Source organism: Hyperoodon ampullatus, assembly GCF_949752795.1.
Source record: "Hyperoodon ampullatus genome assembly, chromosome: 7".
Taxonomy (NCBI): domain Eukaryota; kingdom Metazoa; phylum Chordata; class Mammalia; order Artiodactyla; family Ziphiidae; genus Hyperoodon; species Hyperoodon ampullatus.
In genome coordinates, this window is record NC_136920.1 from 19,498,505 (window position 1) to 19,520,452 (window position 21,948).

Below are 21,948 nucleotides of genomic sequence, written 5' to 3' on the forward strand. Positions count from 1 at the left end.
TATATCATTTTTTTAAAGATTCCACATATAAGTGATATCATATGATATTTGTCTTTCTCTGTCCGACTTACTTCACTTAGTATGGTAATCTCTAGGTCCATCCATGTTGCTGCAAATGGCATTATTTCATTCTTTTTTATGGCTGAGTAATATTCTCTTGTATAAATATACCACATCTTCTTTGTTCATTCATGTGTCGATGGACATTTAGGTTGCTTCCATTTCTTGGCTATTGTAAATAGTGCTGCAGTGAACACTGGGGTGCATGTATCTTTTGGAATTGTGGTTTTCTCTGGATATATGCCCAGGAGTGGGATTGCTGGATCATATGGAAACTCCAGTATTTTAAGGAACCTCCATACTGTTCTCCATAGTGGCTGTACCAATTTACATTCCCATAATCCATTACTCTTTGTTGATGAATAGTATTTCATCATTTATTCACCTTTTGGAGGACATTGGGATATTTCTAGCTTTTTTCTCTTTTTTTTTTTTTTTTTTTTTTGTGGTACTGTGGCCTCTCCCATTGTGGAGCACAGGCTCCGGACATGCAGGCTCAGAGGCCATGGCTCATGGACCTAGCCGCTCCGCAACATGTGGGATCTTCCTGGACCGGGGCACGAACCCACGTCCCTTGCATCGGCAGGAGGACTGTCAACCACTGTGCCACCAGGGAAGCCCATGGGATGTTTCTAGCTTTTGGAGATTATAAGTAAAGCTGCAATAGGCATTCACATATTGATTTTTGTGTGCAGATAGGTTTCCATTTCTCTTGTGAAAATAATTCAGCAGTCGTTTTCCTGTTGTAAATGTGTTGAGTTCTTTCTATGTTCCAAGATTATTCTAAAAGTTTCCCACTGGATAAAACTCATTGAAGCCTCACACCAACCCCACAGTGTAGGAGCTGTTGTTATTCCGACTTTAAGAATGGGAAAACCGGGCTTCCCTGGTGGCGCAGTGGTTGAGAGTCCGCCTGCTGATGCAGGGGACACGGGTTCGTGCCCCGGTCTGGGAAGATCCCACATGCCACGGAGCAGCTGGGCCCGTGAGCCATGGCTGCTGGGCCTGCGCATCCGGAGCCTGTGCTCCACAACGGGAGAGGCCACAACAGTGAGAGGCCCGCGTACCGCAAAAAAAAAAAAAAAAAAAAGGGAAAACCATAACTGAGATTAAGTAACTTGCCCAAGACGACAGCAGGGAAGTGATGGAGTTGAGATCTGAGCCCAAGTAGCCTCGTTCTAGAGCCAGCACTCCCAAACACCATGCTATGTACATCCATTATCCCATTTAATCCTCCCAGCTACAAAATGATAGATGATATTATCCCCATTTTACAAATGAGAGAACCAAGGCTCACAGGTGAAGTAACTGGTTCATAATCACACATATGTGGTGGAGTTCAGATTCAAACCAAGCTCAGATTTACCTAAATTAATGCATCAAGTTAGTGCTCTTAGCTGCTCTCCTACACTTCTTCCACATATAAATTATTTCTAGTAAGTACTTCATTCTTAACTGTTCTCTAGTTGCTTTCAGGTGTGTTGATATTGTCTCTTCCATATGTGTTCTCCTTTGTGTGCCACATGTCTGTGCCTTCTAGCACTGAATGCAGCACCCAGTATGTAGTAAATACTTAGTAAATGCTCAATGAATGACAAACAGTGCAATTAATGTCCCTCTCCTTCCTGCTGTTGGAGTTTGGGGGGCTTTCCACCCATATCTCATGGTTTTTAGGAAACCAATCTAAGGGAAACAAAATATTTTGCTTCTCTGCAATGCAACTTGCAACACACACGCATACATGCACACACACACACACACACACACACACGCCTCAGACTCCCTACTCTCAATCTGGCTACTAGGCTGATAGAGGAAACCCAGTCTATTTCACTGCCCAAGAGCCCTGCACCACTAGTTAAGGAGAATGGGGCCAGTCTGGTGGGGCCAGCTTTGTGTGGATAATTCCCCTTTCCTGGATCCAGTGACTCTACCCAAGTCTATGCCTGTTGTTATCTTTCAAGCAGTGGATGAGCCAGCAGCAGGGGAGACTGGCTTCTAACTTCAGCTTTTGTGGTTCTCCTAACGGTCAGATCTAATCCCATGTTTTCCTTTTCTGTGGAGATGCAAACAGGCAAGTCCAGCTTTACCAACGAACATTTAATTCAGCACCTATTGATGTTCAACACTGTAAATGAGACATTAGACGTGGCTTCTTCCCTCAAGGAGTCACAGTCTAGTTAGAGCTAAGACTGAGGGAATTAGAGGACACAAAGTCTACTCCTGAATATTGAAGACCCAGAAACAGAGGTCTCTGATGGATTCACTGTCTGAGTTCCCTAGGGTGGTGTAGCCTCTTCCAGGTGTACAAACCTTGGTTTGGACACTCCAAGCAGAGGCTCCCTGCCTTTCCATACTTTTCTTCTGCAACTCATTTTACATTCCACAAACATGCATTGAATACTTACTATGTGCCAGGCACCGTGCTGGCCACTGCAGGTGATCCCATATGGTGGGAGGATAGAGTGTGGGTGGGGAAGGTGGTGAGAGATGAGGCAGAGTCCAGATCATGAAAGTCATCATAAGCAGAGCCAAGAACTTTGGGCTTTGTCCTGGTGGAAATGAAGACCCACTCCCCAGCTTGCACTTGAGGCTACAATTTAGTGTTTCCCACATGCACCAAACTTCCCCAATTCCATGTCTGGGATTATGCTGCTGCCACTACCTGGATGCCAACTCCTCCCACTTCTCCCCCTTTTTTCACTTACTTAATTCCACTGGTTTTCAGAGGCATTATCCATGTGTCACAGGATGCCACGTACCTACAGCACCTGTGATAACCCCTTTGGTGACACTCATCACCTGTAGGGAAATGAGCTGACCATGTTTCTTTTTTAAAAAAATTGAAGTAGAGTTGATTTACCATGTATTATTTCTGGTGTACAGCAGAGTGATATATATGTATATATACACATATATATATATATATATTCAGTTATATATACATATATGTATTCTTTTTTTTTTTTTTTTTTTTTTTGTGGTACGTGGGACTCTCACTGTTGTGGCTTCTCCCGTTGCGGAGCACAGGTTCCGGACGTGCAGGCTCAGTGGCCATGGCTCACGGGCCCAGACGCTCTGCGGCATGTGGGATCTTCCCAGACCGGGGCACGAACCCGTGTCCCCTGCATCGGCAGGTGGACTCTCAACCACTGTGCCACCAGGGAAGCCCTATATGTATTCTTTTTCAGATTCTTTTTCATTATAGGTTATTACAAGATATTGAATATAGTTCCCTGTGCTATACAGTAGGATGTTATCTATTTTAAAAATAGTGGTTCATATCTGCTAATCCCAAGCTCCTAATTTATCCCTCCCCTCCTCTTTCCCCTTTGTTACCATAAGTTTGTTTTCTATATCTGTGAGTCTGTTTCTGTTTTGTAAATAAGTTCATTTGTGTCACTTTTTAGATTCCACATATAAGAGATATGATATTCGTCTGACTTCACTTAGTATGGTAATCTCTAGGTCCATCCATGTTGCTGCAAATGGCATTATTTCATTCTTTTTTTATGGCCGAGTAATATTCCATTGTATATATATACCACATCTTCTTTATCCATTCATCTGTCAATGGACATTTAGGCTGTTCCATGTCTTGGCTACTGTAAATAGTGCTGCAATGAACATTGGGGTGCATGTATCTTTTTGAATTATGGTTTTCTCCAGATATATGCCCAGGAGTGGAATTGCTGGATCATATGGTAACTCTATTTTTAGTTTTTTAAGGGACCTCCATACTATTTTCCATGGTGGCTGCACCAATTTACATTCCCACCAACAGTGTAGGAGGGTTCCCTTTTCTCCACACCCTCTCCTTTATCATTTGTAAACTTTTTAATGATGGCCATTCTGATCAGTGTGAGGTGATACCCCATTGTAGCTTTGATTTGCTTTTCTCTAATAATTAGTGATTTTGAGCAACTTTTCATGTGCCTATTGGCCATCTTTATGTCTTCTTTGGAGAAATGTCTCTTTAGGTCTTCTGCCCATTTTTTGATTTTTTTTTTTTGAGTTCTATGAGCTGATTGTATATCTTGGAAATTAAGCCCTTGTTGATTGCATCATTTGCAAATACTTTCTCCCAGTCCCTAGGTTGTCTTTTTGTTTTATGGTTTCCTTTGCTGTGCAAAAGCTTATAAGTTTAAGTCCCATTTATTTTTGCTTTTATTTCTATTGCCTTGGGAGACTGACATAAGAAAACATTGCTACAATTTATGTCAGAGAATGTTTTGCCTATGTTCTCTTCTAGTTTCATGGTGTCATGTCTTATATTTAAGTATTTAAGCCATTTTGAGTTCTTTTTGTGTGTATGGTGTGAGGGTGTGTTCTATCTTCGTTGATTTACGTGCAGCTAGCTGTCCAGCTTTCCCAACACCATTTGCTGAAGAGACTACCCTTTCTCCTTTCTCCATTGTGTATTCTTGCCTCCTTTGTCGAAGATTAATTGACCATAGGTGTGTGGGTTTATTTCTGGGCTCTCTACTCTGTTCCATTGATCCACATGTGTGTTTCTGTGCCAATACCATGCTGTTTTGATTGCTGTAGCTTTCTAGTATTGTCTGAAGTTTGGAAGGGTTATGTCTCCAGCTTTGTTCTTTTTCCTTAGGATTGTTACAGCAATTCTGGGTCTGCTGACCACGTATCTTGTCTCCAATCAGATGCTTAGCTCCATGTCTAATAAATGTCTATATCCCCCCCTCTTTCAACGTATGGGCCTGGTGCAAAACAGTTGCTTGATTAAAAAAAAAGTTACTGAACTATTGAATTAATAATGGTGGACAGACCCAGCAATACCCTAAAGCTATAGAAGCATCAGGGAGAAGAGACTGGAAATTGAAAGAGAGAGGGAAGACTAAATCAGGGACAGCTCCAGAGGACATGTGAAGCTGTTCTCACTTAATCTACAGAGGTACTGTCTGGTCTCTCAGCTCTGCCCAAGTCACTCATTGCTCCTGATCCATGTAAAACACTTTGAACAGGGACAGGCACACACCATGCAACCGATAGATGTTAGTTCTTATTAGCAGAGGTCTTCAGTCCTGCCACCATCTCTTTTCCCATTTCTAGAAATAAATTAAGAGTTGTATTCTGTTTCTGGACCCTGATTCAAAAGCTTGACTGCTTAAGAAAGTGAGTCCTAGCCTGGAAAGTGAGGAGTTTACCCTATGAAAGCATTTAATACAAATATTTGAGGAAAGTTTTGTCCTTCTGTTTTTTGCTTTGGTGGATTTCTTTCATTCTATCTTACAAGTCACTAACTCTCTCTTCAGCTGTGTCTAGTCTGTTTAACCTATCCATTGAGATTTTTATTTCAATAATATATTTCACTTGTAGGAGTCCTATGTGGTTCTTTTTCACCATATCTACCTGCTCATGTTTCTTTCTTTCTTTTTTTTTTGGCTGCCTTGGGTCTTTGTTGCTGCGCGTGGGCTTTCTCTAGTTGCGGCGAGTGGGGGCTACTCTTTGTTGTGGTGCGTGGGCTCTAGGCATGCAGGCTTCAGTAGTTGCAGCACGTGGGCTCAGTAGTTGTGGCATGCAGGCCCTAGAGCATGCGGGCTTCAGTAGTTGTGTCTCGCGGGCTCTAGAGTACAGGCTCAATAGTTGGGGCACATGGGCTTAGCTGCTCAGTGACATGTGGGATCTTCCTGGACCAGGAATCGAACCCATGTCCCCTGCATTGGCAGGTGTATTCTTTTTGTTTTTTTTTTGGTACGCGGGCCTCTCACTGTTGTGGCCTCTCCCATTGTGGAGCACAGGCTCCGGATGCACAGGCTCAGCGGCCACGGCTCACGGGCCCAGCCGCTCCACGGCATGTGGGATCCTCCTGGACCAGGGCACGAACCTGCGTCCCCTGCATCGGCAGGCGGACTCTCAACCACTGCGCCACCAGGGAAGCCCTGCAGGTGGATTCTTAACCACTGTGGCACCAGGGAAGTCCCTAACCTGCTCATGTTTCATAATCTGTTATGTGGATGCTAGTCTTTCTTTTAACTACTTGAACATTTTCAGCATTCTTACTTTTCAAATTGCTCTATTATTTCTTGTACATTAGGAATGAATTCTGTTGGGCATGTGAACTCTTTGACCCCATAACACTGGAATTCCCCAGTTCTGTCTTTAAATCTGTGCTCTTGTCTATATTCTCTCATGTCCTTAGTGATCTCATCCAGTCTCATGGGTTCAAATACTATCCCCATGCCTGTGACATCCAAATTTATATCTCCAGCATAGATATCCTCTATTAACCCTAATTTATCCAACTGTCTACCCAATATCTTCACATGGTCTCTGCAAAACTGAATTCCTTAATCTTCCCCACAAAACTCTTGTCTAACTTTGGTCTTCCCATCTGAGTTAATAGCAACTCCCTCCTTCTAATTGCTCAGGTCAAAAAATCCTAGAGTAATCTTGACTCCTGTTAAAACAGGTCAGATCACGTTATTCCTCTGCTTAAAACCAGTGACTTGCAGTGACATATAAAGCCCCACAACAAAAATAAACAAAACAAACACCCCAAAAGCTACATAATCTGGTTCACCTCTCTGGCTTCATCTCCTATTATTCTTCCTCTTGCTTACACCTCTTCAGCCAAAGTGGCCTCCTGTGTTTTGAAATTTTCAGTATGCTTCTGCCTTAGGGCATCTACCTTTGCTGTTCCATAATGCCATGTAAATAGAACCATATAGTACATAGCCTTTGGAGTCTGACTTCTTTCATTTACCATATGGGGGAAAAGGAAAAACTATAGAAAGAACAGATCAGAGGTGGCCAAGGGTTAAGGGTGGTGTTTGACTACAAAGGGGCAGAGTGAGGGAGTCTTTTGGGGGTGATGAAAGTTTTGTACCTTGATTGTTGTGGTGGCTGTATGACTCTGTGCATTTGTCTACATTCACAGAACTGTACACTGAAGAATGAATTTCACTGTATGTAAATTAAAAAAAAAGCAAAACAAAATCACAAACAACGGTTGCAAGTTTCAGGAAAAACTAAATGCAACATTGTGGAGAGGTGGGGAAGCAGGAAATACAATCAGACACACACAAGGATCCTCAGTGAAAAGGGGTTCACTTTATCCAGCAATGAATGAGCTGCTTCTCAAAATACATCTGATATAAAACTGTTTGAAATTAGCTGGACTCTAGCTGCATAAAAGACAGGAGAGTTGACAGGCATGTCTGATTGCTCACCTGCTTCTAAGAAATTACAGTCTCTGCTAGAACCAAATGCTCCAGGTTTAGTGACCCAGTATTTGAGATGACTGGTGTCTGATAATGTTCTAGGAAACCCTGTGTTCAGTGGAGTCCTGTCCCAAAGGGAATGCTCAGTTTCACACTGGTACAACTCTCACCAAAGCTCCACAAAGCTTACTTTGACGAACTTTAGGATCAGTGCTCACCGGAGGGCTGACTTCGTGGCTTAGATTATTCTTCCTTTCCCAGGAAGGTCAATTATCAACTCTGAACATCTGCTGACTGTGCATCTTTCCTGGTCAAATGTATCGTGTTAATGAAGTTCATCCACCATAAAACCTAGTGATGGATTGTTTCTCCCCACACCTTGCTGTGGTGGAAAGAAAGAAAGATAAAGACAACCTAGGACTTGAGAAGATGCAGAGTTATAGTTAGGCTTCAGAGCTGTCCAAATGAGCCTGGTTCTATAAAGAAGAACCACACCACAGACCTATTCTCATAAACAACTTTTATTTTTGTCCTCAGTATGTGCCCTTGAAGACTCCCAAATGCCTGGAGTTTCTGACTCTCCTTGGACCAGAGGCATAAGCATTGTACGGAACACTCAACCTTGGCTCATCACTCTCCTGAGGGGCTAAGTCTGAAGGCCTCAGAGAGAGGGAGCTGACACTCATGCCTTATTCCAAGATGGGTAACACAGTGAACAAAGAATTAGTAAAACATAGACTCAGTCTGTAGAGGGCTTCAAATATACATATTCTATATATATAAACCTGTTATATAGGATTTCGACTTATTGGTTTCCTTGTGATTTGTAATTAAAGTACAAATGATACCGATGTTGTACCCTGCTGATTTCCCCTTCTCAGCCCCCCTCCCTCCCCAACATAAATAACATCACAAAGGTCAGGTGATCCTAAGAGTTTTTGTTGTAAATATTTTGTTTTTAAAATAATTTCCCCTTCCTCCCCCGCAAACTACCTGTGAGAGTTTGGATTGGAGCAGCATGGAACGGACAAGGCTGGGGGCAGCATGGAGATCTAGTGGGGAGAGCGTGGAACATTGCTTCTCACTGACTGGCACCAGATGGGCTTCTGCATTTCCACTGACAACAGAGGCTACGACGACGGGAAGCAGAGAATGTGCGATGCGGTTTTGCCCTCCTCCGAATTGGAGGAGGCTGGCTGGACCACTGAGAAAAGCCCTAAAGGCATCGAGGTTTTGGAGACAGAGCACAGCTCCAGAAATGTCTTGGCTCAGTATTTACACAATATCTTTAGGCTTCATTTTCCTTTTAAGAAATTTATGTTTCTGAGGTTGGCTGGGGGAAAGAAGGAACTTAAAAACCAAAACAAACCAATTCCCACATATGTAAAAGTCCTGTTAAATGTCTTACTCAGTTATTGTCATACACATCCTTAAAAGTAGATACTGACAATGATTGGTTTCTTATTCCTTTTTTGAAGAGCGTGAGAAAAGAGAGACAGGAGATAAGGGGGGAGTGAGCTAAGGAGAGCGCCGGCCCTTCTTCAGAATTAAGTGACACTGGATGGTCTGGATTCGGTTCTTGGCCGGGACAAACTCGGGCTGCAGCTTCAGTGTAGATTCGTACCACACCAGTGCTTTTTCAAACTCTTCCTGTGAGGGCCAGAGGGACAAAAGTGAGAGGGGTGCTACCACCAGACTAAATATATACGGTGACTTCTTTTTCTGTGAAAAGCACATCTGTGGTAGTGACAATCCTGCAGTATTTTCTCAGTGGATCTAAATCTCTGAGGAAAACTCTGAGGTCTGGAGGAAACAACTACTTCCATCCCCAAGGTATGAGATAAGAAAGAAAATTATGGCAGAGCCCAAGAACCAGAGGGAAAGGGGAGATCAAGTTTATAGAGGTTTGGCCCAACAGTAGGACTACTTGTGGTAGCAACAGTAAGAACCAATATTACTGAGTACCTGCTGTGTGCCAGGAACAGTGCTAGGTGCCTTATGGAATCCCTTCCTTTAATCCTCACAGAAACCTCTGGAACTATGTCTGGCAAAAGCTTATTTTGCATCTGCCTGAATTTTCTACTGTTAACTGGAAAGATGGAAGTCATGTCAGGTATCTCAATTAGACTTGTAAATTCTGAAACAGTTTCTTATTCTCCCTAACACTTGAAAATATGAACACGGTTTGGAAATGATCACTGCCATAGTGAAGGCATTAATCTTTTACTTAGACTAATACTCTCAAAGAAGAGCCCAAATCTACTGCTTAAATGGCTCCTTCTGGCCAAATGAGAGGCAGAATTCCTCATTCACAGCAGCAAATTTTGCATTTACTGGGGATGAAAATAGATACTTCAATTTTAAGAAGCAGAGAGGGAAATCTGCACATTCAGCAAGACCTACCTGGCCAAAATTATATTTCCTGCCTTTGAAGTCACGGGTAACACATAAATCTTAGAGCCTGAAGCTGCTCATTCTATTAACCTTTACTGAGAGTACTGTGGGAAGAGCCCCATGTGGGACCCCAAGCTTTGGATGAAAGTGGATGGCACAATTCTTGTTAAATTCGGCTATGACAGCTTCTGGGGGGCCCCTGGGACTTTAAGTTCTGAAATTGGTCCTTGTTCTGAACAAGATGGCCTTGCCATTTTATCTGTAAATGGTATCCCATGAAACTAGTGGCATTCCATCATTCATCAAAGCTTTGGTGAGCACCTCCTATGTGCCAAACCCTGTGAAGTGCTAGGAACAGGGAGATGAAGAGGAGTCTCTTTCCTAAGGAGCTCCTGGTCTAGGGGGAGAGACTAATAATTGAAACAAAAATTATAAAACAAGGTGAAAGTACAACAAGAGAAATCTGCACAGGGCATCATGAGTGCAACCGTAGTGACCTAGCCCAACCTTGCAGTAAGAAAGCACGAGAGTGTGTCCGTCCACATGGAGGGTTAGGTAAGGTTTTCTGGAACAGGTGACATCTCTAGAAAACTGCAGGGAAATCTGACTCTATTACTGTTAAAAACTCAAGGTGAGGAACTACATAGTTGCAAATATGTGGATGAATTTCCTGTATTATTTAAAAAACTCACAAACCCTTACCTATAAAATATACCTTTGGTGGAGAGCTAACAATTTTAGACGCAAAACTTACAGGAAACTGGAGGACACTGACACAGTCAAAGAGGGTTTGAAATCAAAGAAGATGTGCCCGAGAGAAGGCGGCAGAGCTGGTGTGCTCAGCTCACAGGCCAACCTCACCATCGCCACGTAGACGTTGCCCAGCGTGAAGTGGTTAACAGCAAAGTGTGGCGCGATCTCCACTGCCATGGTGGCCACAATGACAGCGTCGTTCCAGAGCTTGGCATTGTGCAGGATGTTGGCTAGGCTAATGAGGGGCACGTCCTGGGGGAGGAAGGAGAAGGAGAGAAAGGAAGAGCTTTCATTCTCGGCTCTGGTGATCGTTAAGTAATGTGGTCAGCGTTTCCTGGTGAATGGCAGAGTCGTGCAACTCAGCGCGGGAGGCTGCCGTTGGCTACGGGTCTGTGATAGGGAAGGAGCGTGCACCAGCCTATCCATGCAGTACTTTCATTGAGTGAGACTTGCCTCAAAAAACAAACAAACATGTCAGCTGCGTAAAAACCTGCTGAGTGCGGTTGTTGGCTTCCATCCTGGTGCAAGCTCCTGGTCGCGCTGCAGCTTGGTAAGGGAAGTTGGTGGCCCGACGCCCTGCACAGCCCACACTCTGGGGCATGCTGTCACAGAGCCAAGGGGTTTTCTGCAAGGACCGCCACGCTGCCTGAGGCAGGGGCTAGCATGCTGTGGCCCACAGGCCAGTCCAGCCTGCTGCCTGCTTTTGTAACTTTTTATTGGACCACACCATTCCCATTCCCTTAGATATTTGTGGCTGTTTTCACGCTATCATGGCAGAACTGAGTGGCTGCAACAGAGCCTGTCTGGCCTCAGACCCTAAATTTGTACCACCTGGCCCTTTACAGAAAAAGTTCCCTGATCCCTGATCCAGAGTCTTCGCCCTTCCCTATCGCCTAGCAGTACAGAGCACAGAATGATGGGTTGATCAAGTAGCACAAATATTTATTAATATCACAAATATTTATTCCCTTTAAATGTGTTACCTGAGCAACTTCTATCTATATTGCATTGTTCTACACCACTGGGTTCTTCTATAGGCGATACAGAAGAAACAGAAAAAATGACCCATCTTTGTCCTTGCTGGACACCCACAGAGTGCATGTCATTAATAAGGTCACAGAGGTTTAAGAATTTGCCTAAGATCACAAACCTAGTGAGAGGCAGAGCTGCATTTAGAACTCGGCAATGCCTGCGCCTGATATAATGTTCTACAGTGATCTTGAAGCCCTTCCCTGATGTTCCATCTTGCTGAGGGAGGGAAGGCACAATAGTGGGTGTAATTCACAGGCTTGTGGTGGCACAAGTGGGGCCATAAGTTTTTCCGCCCTATCTTAGCCTTCTGCCATTTTCTTATAGGCTGAGCATAAGGAAGGTTGTTGAAACCTCAGAATAAACCACTGAGCAAAGGAAAGGACTGAGGGATGGAAATTCACACCTCTGAGTTCCACTCACCTTCATTTGGTGTGGAGCATAGTGCAGGGCTTGGCGTAAGCAGTCAATCGCCTTCTTTCCTTGGCCTTTCACTCTCCAATAGAGGGCTGCCATGCTGGAAAGGACCCAGGACGTCTGGTTCTACAAAGGAATGGTCAGCTAAGGCTGATGTTTCTTAAATAACACACTAATTTACCACCAAGATTAAGAACAGTAACACAAGTAACACAAGTTAATGACCATTTAACTGAGTACTTACCTGGTCCTGGCGGTCTGCTATACACTCATGTTCATCCTCTTATTAATCCTAATAACAACCCTATAAGCTTGATTCTACTATTACAGTCTTTTTATAGGTAAGAAAACTATGATCCAGAGAGGTTAAATATCTTGTCCAAATCCACTCAATTACTAAGTAGCAGAACTATATTTCATGCCCATGTTCTTTTATATTTAAATTTACTTAGCTTTTTGAACAGGTAATTCATTCACGTTTCAAAAACCAGAAATTATATAAAGTTATACAATGAAAAACCACCCTGCCATCGTTGTCACTATTATATACAAGTAAACACTATTTTTAGTTTCTTATGTAACCTTCTAGGATTTCTTTATGCTTTATATAAGCAAATATGAATACAGACTTATCTCTCACTCCTGCTTTATAAGCCTATTACTTATATAAGAGATAACATTCATCTGCACTTTGTTCACTAAACAGTACACCTTAGAGATCTTTCTACATCAGTGTGTAGAAAGCCTCCTCATTCCTTTGTTATCAGCTGCATAGTATTTCATTGTTTGGAAGTACCATTAGTTATTTAACTAGGTCCTTATTAATGAATATTCCTCTCTCCCCCAATTCTTCACTATTAAAAACAATGCTGCAAACATGACTTTGTACAGGTGTAATTTTGCGTCTGTGCAGCACATCTGTAGGATACATTTCCAGTGTGGACATGCTATATCAAGGGGATACACATGTTAGTGTGATAGAAATCCCACACTGCCTTCCATAGGACTGTAGCAATTTAATATCCCACCAGAAATATACACATGTCCCTGTTTCTTTATTGCCTCACCAAGGAGTCTGTTATTAAACTCTGGAATCTTTGATAGGTGAAAATGCGGTTTAAATCTACATTTCCCTTCTTATGAATGGAGCTGACCATCCTTTCATGTTTGACAGCCTTTTGTATTTTTCTGTGAACGACCTGTTCTTATATTGTTAATTTTTCTGTGAGGTCTTTAGCTTATCTATATGAGAAAGCTCTTTAGGTATAAGGGAGATTAGTCCCTTGCCTGTGTATGAATTACAGATACATTCCCCCAGGCCTCTCAAATCTGCCTTTGGACTTATGGTGCTTTGTGTGATATAAAGGTTTTAATTTCTACATAGTTCAGTTCATTAATCTATTTCTGATGGCTTCTGGATTTTCAGTTAGGAAGGTCTTGTTTACTCCAAGGTTATCAAGAATTTTTACCATGTTTTTTCCTCAGAACATTTGTGATTTCATTTTTCACATTTTAACCTTTGATCCACTTAAAATTTAACTTGCTATAAAGTAAAAGATATGGCTCCAATTTAATTTTTTTTCCAGATGGCTACTAAGTTGTCTCAATAATAGTTAATGAGTAATTCCTCTCTCCCCCACTGTGATGCTACCTTTATCATATACAAAACTTTAGTACTTAATTTAGGTCTAATATTGGGTAAATTTAGGTTTAATTTTGCATTTTCCTGTCTATTTCATTCTGATGGGCGGTCTCTAACTCCCAGCCGTTACAGATGAGGCAATCAGAAAACTTACCCTGCTTTCTATCTTCTTTCTGTCTTCCAATCTATTTTTTTGGTAATTTTATCATTTTTCATTGTCAGGGCACATAGCATTTATATTCTGTTCTATCACCCAATTTCTTGCCTTTGTTTTTGTATTGGTTCTACAGTTAAGTATAGTCCTTGATCACTGACATTACTTTTGTGCGGCTTCCCTAGTCATCTCCTGGTTGGCTGAAGTTTATCTTCTAGTAGTTTTCTTAAGAAGGGCTGATGGGAAAATTATTCTCTGAGATTGCTGTTATGGGCTGAACTGTGTCCCCCCCAAATTCATATGATGAAGTCTCAAATCTCTAGTTCCTCAGAATGTAACTATTTAGAAATAAAGTATTTAAAGAACTGATTAAGTTAAAATGAGGCCATTATTGTGGGGCCCTAATCTAATATAACTGGATTTATGTGAAGGATTTATAGAAGAGGAAGAGATACATCAGGGTTGTGTGTGCAGAGGGATGATGGCTAGAGGTGCCAACAGGGTGGCCAACTGCAAACCAAGGAGTGAGGCCTCAGAGGAAAACAACCCTGCTGGCACCTGGATCCCCGACTTGTAGCCTCCAGAACTGTGAGAAAATAAATTTCTGTTGTTTAAGCCACGCCGTCTATAGTATTTTGTTATGGCACCCCTAGCAAACAAATACAATCATGTACGTTCAAAACTTTCTGTCTATAGCCTTTATGCCTGAAGCACAGCTGGCTGGATATAAAACCATGGCTCATTCTTTCTTTCCTTGAATAATCTGCTGGTATTGCTCCATTGCCTCTTGGTTTGAATGGGTGCTGCACAGAAATCTGAAGCTAGCCTGATGTGTTCCTCCTTCTTTATGACTTGATTCTTCTGACTGGCTTCCCAAAAAGATCCTTTTTTTAAGAAAATAAAATTACCTTTCTTTAATGCCAATATCTGACACATACTGAAGAACATATTTATATATATACACATACAACAAATATGTAATTATATAAAATATACATGTATGCAGTAAAGCATAAAATAATGAATATTCCAGAAACCGCTACCCTACTAAAGAATGAACCTGCTTCTCCTGTATGTTCTTACACTATGCTATCCTCTTGTCTTTTCTCCAGAGGCACACGCTATCCCAAGTGTTGTCTTTATTATTCCATTGCTCTTTTTAAACACCGTTCTATCACTTACACACACATATTTGCTCCAACAATACAATACTTAGTTTACTTCTTCCTGTGCATTATAAACATGGTGTAAGCAGTCTTCTGGGACTTGGTGTTTTTATTTGGCCCTCTAAGATTCATCCGTGTTGCTGTATGTAGTTTCAGTTCATTCAATTTCCTTGCTGCACAATTAAATGTTCATTAAGTGAATATACTATAATGTATTTATACATTTTCTGTAAATGGGAGGGTTTGAGTTATTTCCTGTTCTTAAGTTAGCTTCCCGTTGCCAATAGATGTACAAAGAGGTTCTCTAGTCTAGATATCTAGGAGTGGAACTGCTGGGTCAGAGGATGCGCAAATGTCCAACATAACAAGAGAAAGCCAAGTTGCTTCCTAAAGGTGCTATGACAAGTTTCAGTGCTATCAGCAATGTTTAAGAGTGCCTCTTGCTCTATATCCTTTCTAACTCTTGGTATTATCAGTGGGGATAAAACAGTATCTTACTGTAGCCTTTATTTGCATTTCCTGATTATTAGTGAGATTAAAAATTGTTTCTTGTGTTTATTGGTCATACATAGCTTTTTTCTGTGAAATGTCTGTTAATATCTTTTATACATTTTTCTATTTTATTATTTATCTTTCTCATCACTTTATTTACATGCTCTGCATATTAATCCTTGTAGGTTAAATGTGTTAAATGAATTTTCTCTCACTCTGGCTTCTTTAATTTAAAAATTTTAACCTTTAATGTAGTTGAACTTAATAACATTCTCTTCTCTAGCTTATGCTTGTATATCTTCTTTATGAAATCTTTTTGTACTTCAAGGCCAGAGAGATCATCTCCCACAGTTTATTTTAATTTTTAAAGTTCTGTTTTTGATACTTGAGTCCTTAATTCACATGGAGTTCATTTTTTGTGTATGATGTGAGGTGAGGATTGAAATTAACTAATTGCTCCAGCAAGCTTTCTGAATAGTCCCCTGCATCCCATTGATCTTCCACAGCTCTGTGTACACTAGAGACTTTCTGGGCTTCCTATTTAGTCCCCCTCATTATTTTTGCTTATTCCTTGAGCAAATGGCATAATGTCTTGTTTTGTAATTTTTCATAAAAGTAAGGCAGTTCTCACAACCTATTCTTCTTTTCAAGAGTGTTATGTCTGTTCTTTACCCTTCCATATTAATGTAAAGATCTGCTTTTTAAGTGCCATAAAAAAACCCTGTTGTTATTTTGATTACAATAGGATTGACTCTATAAATCAAATTGGGGAAAACTGACATGTTTATGGTGTGTGTCTTCTTATCCATGAACACTACATATCTTTCTGTTTATTTAGGTCTTTTAAAATGTCTTTCAATAAAGTTTTATCACTTTCTGCACCTAAGTCTCATGACTTTTTTGTTAGATTTAGTACTGGGAACTTTATATTTTTGTAACAAAGTAAATACATGTTAAAAATTATGTTTTCTAATACTTATTGCTGCTGTATAGAAATGCAACTTATTTATTGACTTTACAGGCAGCCACCTCAATAAAAACATTGTTATTTCTAAATATTTGTCTGTAGATTCTTCTAGGTTTGCTATGTAGATAATCACATCATTTCTGAATAATATTTATTTTCTTCCTAATACTTATGCCATTACTTTCTTTTTCTTTATTTACTATACTCGTTGTTAGGACTTTTAGTACAATGCTGAAAAGAAGTGGGAGTGGTGGGCATTCTTTTTCCTGATTTCAAAGAATTATTTTAAATATTTCCCCCATTAACAATTATCTTTGATGAAGATGTTTTGTTGATTCTTCTCATCAGATTAAGGAAATCCTTGTCTATTTTTAATTTGCATTAGCTTTATATCATGAATGTACTGAATTTTATCAGATGCAATCTACTAAAATGATTTCATAATTTTTCTCCTTTAATTTGGTTTATGAAATATAAGATTTTCCTAAAGTTAGACTGTTTAGGTTTGTATTTCTGGGATAAACCCAACTGGTCAAGGTGCATCCTTTTTATATATATACATATATATATATATATATATATATAACTAAAATAAGATATAAAAAATTCAAAATTACAGCTGTAGATTTCAACATACCTCTCAATAATGGATAGAAATAGACCAAAAAAATCAGTAAATATAAAGAATATATAGAGAGTATTATCAACCAACTTGACTTAAATGACATTTCTAGAACAGTCTTAACAACAGCAGAAGATGCATTCTTTTCTGGTGCTTACCGAACATTTATCAAGACAGATCATATTCTGGGGCATAAAACAAGTCTGAATAAGTTTAAAATAATTCAAATCATACAAAGTATACTGATTTACCACTGTGTAATTAAATTAGAAATCAATTAAAGCAAGACATCTGGAAAATACCCAATAGTTTGAAACCACATAACACACTTCTAAATAATTTATGGGTCAAAGAGGAGATTAGAAGGAAAATTATAAATCATTTTAAACTGAATGAAAATGAAAATATGACAAATAAAACATGTGATATGCAGCTGACACAGAATTTAGAGGGAACTTTTAGCACTGAACCCCTACATTAGAAAAGCAAGGGATCAAATTAGTAACCTAAACTTCCATACGGAGAAACTAAAAAAAAAACAAACAAAAAACTTGTCAAATTAAATGCTAAGGAAGCAGAATACAGGAGGTAACAAAGATAAGAGCAGACACCAATGAAAGAGAAAACAGAAAAACAATAGAGAAAAATCAGTGGATCCAAAAACTCATTCTTTGGGAAGCTCAATAAAAACTGATAAACTTTTATTAGTCAATGTGACCGGGGGAAAAAAGAGAAAAGATACAAAGTCCCAAGATAAGAATTGAGAAGGTACATTACTACAAATCCTACAGATATTAATGGAATGATAAGGGACTATTATGAACAACTTTATGCCAATAAATTCAATGACTTAGATAACCTAGACAAATTAAAGACACAACTAACAAAGCTCACTCAAGAAGAAAGACAATTTGAATACTCTCATTAAAGAAACTGAGTTTATAGTTAAAAATCTCTCACAAAGAAAAGTCCCCATTCAGATGGTTTAAAAGGTGAATTTTCTATCAACATTTAAGGAAGATATAATACCAATCCTCTATAATCTTTTCCAGAAAAATAAGGGTAGGAAACACTTCCCAACTCATTACACACAGTCATTATTATCCTGATACCAAAACTAGACAAAATATTACAAGAAAATCACAGACTAATATACTTATGAATATACATTCAGACAGACTGAATGGCTTATCAACAGTAGAGAAAGGTGTGTGTGTTGGTTTGTCAATTTCTCTCATTAAATCATTTTCTGCTTTATATATATATATACATATATATATATATATATATATATATTTTTTTTTTTTTTGTGGTACGCGGGCCTCTCACTGTTGTGACCTCTCCTGTTGCGGAGCACAGGCTCGAGATGTGCAGGCGCAGCGGCCATGGCTCACGGGCCCAGCCGCTCCATGGCATGTGGGATATTCCTGGACCAGGGCACGAAACCGTGTCCCCTGCATTGGCAGGTGGACTCTCAACCACTGCGCCACCAGGGAAGCCCTGCTTTATATATTTAGAGGTTATTTCTATTGCATATGTATAAGGTTAGAAGCAGTATATATTGTTTTTCTGGTGATTATCATTACGTGGTCATTCTCTCTGACCCTAATAATTTTTTCTGCTTTGAAATATATATTTCCAGGTAATTAATATAGCTATAGCTACTTCCTTTTGATAGTATATTCCTTTTTGATTAGTATTTTCCCTTTAACATTTCTATTATGCCTTAGGTATGACTCTTAAAAACATGTAGCTCCTTTAAGAACATTTCCAATTTGACATTATTGTGACTGTAATATTAAAGATTTTTTTTTAAAGACTGTTTATCATATTTCTTGGTTTATTTTTATCTTGATTCTTGAATACATTTTTTCCTCTTTTTTGGGGGGGGGCATTTCTTGGATTGATTTTTTTTTTTGGTCCTCCTGTTCTTACTTCATTATTTTACCTTCAGAGGTGTGGGAGTTGTACATTTTTTTTAAAGGTTACCCTTAAATTTCTACTTAATATTTAACAAAGTCCAAGTAATATATTAACTCACCCCTCCTGAACACTAAAAGGGCATTTGAATACCTTAACTCTGATCATCCCACTCTCAAATGTACATTTCTCCAGTATTTCAGTTTAGCCACTTCCGAGACTGAACCAGACAGAAACAGAAAACATAAACAGACCAATCACAAGCACTGAAATTAAGACTGTGATTAAAACTCTTCCAACAGACAAAAGCCTAAGACCAGATGGCTTCACAGGCAAATTCTATCAAACACTTAGAGAAGAGCTAACAACTATCGTTCTCAAACTCTTCCAAAATATAGCAGAGGGAGGAACACTTCCAAACTCATTCTACGAGGCCACCATCACCCTGATACCAGAAGCAGACAAAGATGTCACAAAGAAAGAAAACTACAGGCCAATATCACTGATGAACATAGATGAAAAAATCCTCAACAAAACACTAGCAAACAGAATCCAGCAGCACATTAAAAGGATCATACACCATGGTCAAGTGGGGTTTACCCCAGGAAAGCAAGGATTCTTCAATGTATGCAAATCAATCAATGTGATACACCATATTAAGAAATTGAAGAATAAAAATCATATGATCATATCAATAGATGCAGAAAAAGCTTTTGACAAAATTCAACACCCATTTATGATAAAAATTCTCCAGAAAGTAGGCAGAGAGGGAACTTACCTCAACATAATAAAGGCCATATATGACAAAGCCACAGCCAACATCGTTCTCAATGGTGAAAAACAGAAAGCATTTCCTCTAAGATCAGGAACAAGACAAGGTTGTCCACTCTCACCACTATTATTCAACACAGTTTTGGAAGTTTTAGCCACACCAATGAGAGAAGAAAAAGAAATAAAAGGAATCCAAATTGGAAAAGAAGTAAAAGTGTCACTGTTTGCAGATGACATGATACTATACATAGAGAATCCTAAAGACACTACCAGAAAACTACTAGAGCTAATCAATGAATTTGGTAAAGTAGCAGGATACAAAATTAATGCACAGAAATCTCTGGCATTCCTATACACTAATGATGAAAAATCTGAAAGACAAATTAAGGAAACACTCCCATTTTACCATTGCAAGAAAAAAAATAAAATACCTAGGAATAAACCTACCTAAGGAGACAAAAGACCTGTATGCAGAAACTATAAGACACTGATGAAAGAAATTAAAGATGATACAAACAGATGGAGAGATATACCATGTTCTTGGATTGGAAGAATCAACATTGTGAAAATGACTATACTACCCAAAGCAATCTACAGATTCAGTGCAATCCCTATCAAACTATCAATGGCATTTTTCCCAGAACGAGAACAAAAAATTTTACCATTTGTAAGGAAACACAAAAGACCCCGAATAGCCAAAGCAATCTTGAGAAAGAAAAACGGAGCTGGAGGAATCAGGCTCCCTGACTTCAGACTCTACTACAAAGCTACAGTAATCAAGACTGTATGGTACTTGCACAAAAACAGAAATATAGATCAATGGAACAGTACAGAAAGCCCAGAGATAATCCCACACACATATGGTCACCTTATATTTGATAAAGGAGGCAAGAATATACAATGGAGAAAAGACAGCCTCTTCAATAAGTGGTTCTGGGAAAACCAGACAGCTACATGTAAAAAAATGAAATTAGAACACTTCCTAACACCATACACAAAAATAAACACAAAATGGATTAAAGACCTAAATGTAAGGCCAGACACTAGAGGAAAACATAGGCAGAACACTCTATGACATACATCACAGCAAGATCTTTTTTAACCCACCTCCTAGAGAAATGGAAATAAAAACAAAAATAAACAAATGGGACCTAATGAAGCTTAAAAGCTTTTGCACAGAAAAGGAAACCATAAACAAGACAAAAAGACAACCCTCAGAATGGGAGAAAATATTTGCAAATGAAGTAACAAAGGATTAATCTCCAAAATTTACAAGCAGCTCATGCAGCAGCTCAATATCAAAAAGACAAACAACCCAATCCAAAAATGGGCGCAAGACCTAAATAGACATTTCTCCAAAGAAGATATACAGATTGAGAAGAAACAAATGAAAGGATGCTCAACATCACTAATCATTAGAGAAATGCAAATCAAAACTACAATGAGGTATCATCTCACACCAGTCAGAATGGCCATCATCAAAAAATCTACAAACAATAATGCTGAAGAGGGTGTGGAGAAAAGAGAACCTTTTTGCACTGTTGGTGGGAATGTAAATTGATAGTCACTACAGAGATCAGTATGGAGGTTCCTTAAAAAACTAAAAATAGAACTATCATATGACCCAGCAATCCCACTACTGGGCATATACCCTGAGAAAACTGTAATTCAAGAAGAGTCATGTACCACAATGTTCATTGCAGCTCTATTTACAACAGCGAGGACATGGAAGCAACCTAAGTGTCCACTGACAGATGAATGGATAAAGAAGATGTGGCACACATATACAATGGAATATAACTCAGGCATAAAAGGAAACAAAATTGAGTTATTTGTAGTGAGGTGGATGGACCTAGAGTCTGTCATACAGAGTGAAGTAAGTCAGAAAGAGAAAAACAAATATCATATGCTAACACATATATATGGAATCTAAAAAAAAAAAAAAAGGTTCTGAAGAACCTAGGGGCAGGACAGGAATAAAGCCACAGACATACAGAATTTACTGGAGGACACGGGGAGGGGGGAAGGTTAAGCTGGGACAAAGTGAGAGAGTGGCATGGACATATATACACTACCAAATGTAAAATAGCTAGTGGGAAGCAGCCACATAGCACAGGGAGATCAGCTCGGTGCTTTATGACCACCTAGGGGGATGGGATAGGGAGGGTGGGAGGGAGACTCCAGAGGGGGGAGATATGGGAATATATGTATAACTGATACACTTTGTTATAAAGCAGAAACTAACACACCATTGTAAAGCAATTATACTCCAATAAAGATGTTAAAAAAAATAAATTAACAATAAATAAATAAGAAATAAAAATAACCCACAAATTGTTTTCTACAGACAGTGTTTGTTTCGGTTTGTATACCTGTATAA

General features: G+C 39.5%; 1 protein-coding gene across 1 annotated transcript in view; it reads right to left on the reverse strand.

The window, feature by feature from the left end:
* Nucleotides 1-8,545: 8,545 nt before the first annotated feature.
* Nucleotides 8,546-21,948, reverse strand: part of TTC17 (tetratricopeptide repeat domain 17) — a gene marked incomplete at its 5' end in the record, with an annotated part of 149,947 nt that continues 136,544 nt past the window's right edge. Inside the window, 3 exon segments of the mRNA XM_079709468.1 lie at nt 8,546-8,891; nt 10,497-10,640; nt 11,841-11,960. Coding sequence (XP_079565594.1) covers nt 8,760-8,891; nt 10,497-10,640; nt 11,841-11,960 — 396 coding nt within the window. The 3' untranslated portion in view covers nt 8,546-8,759.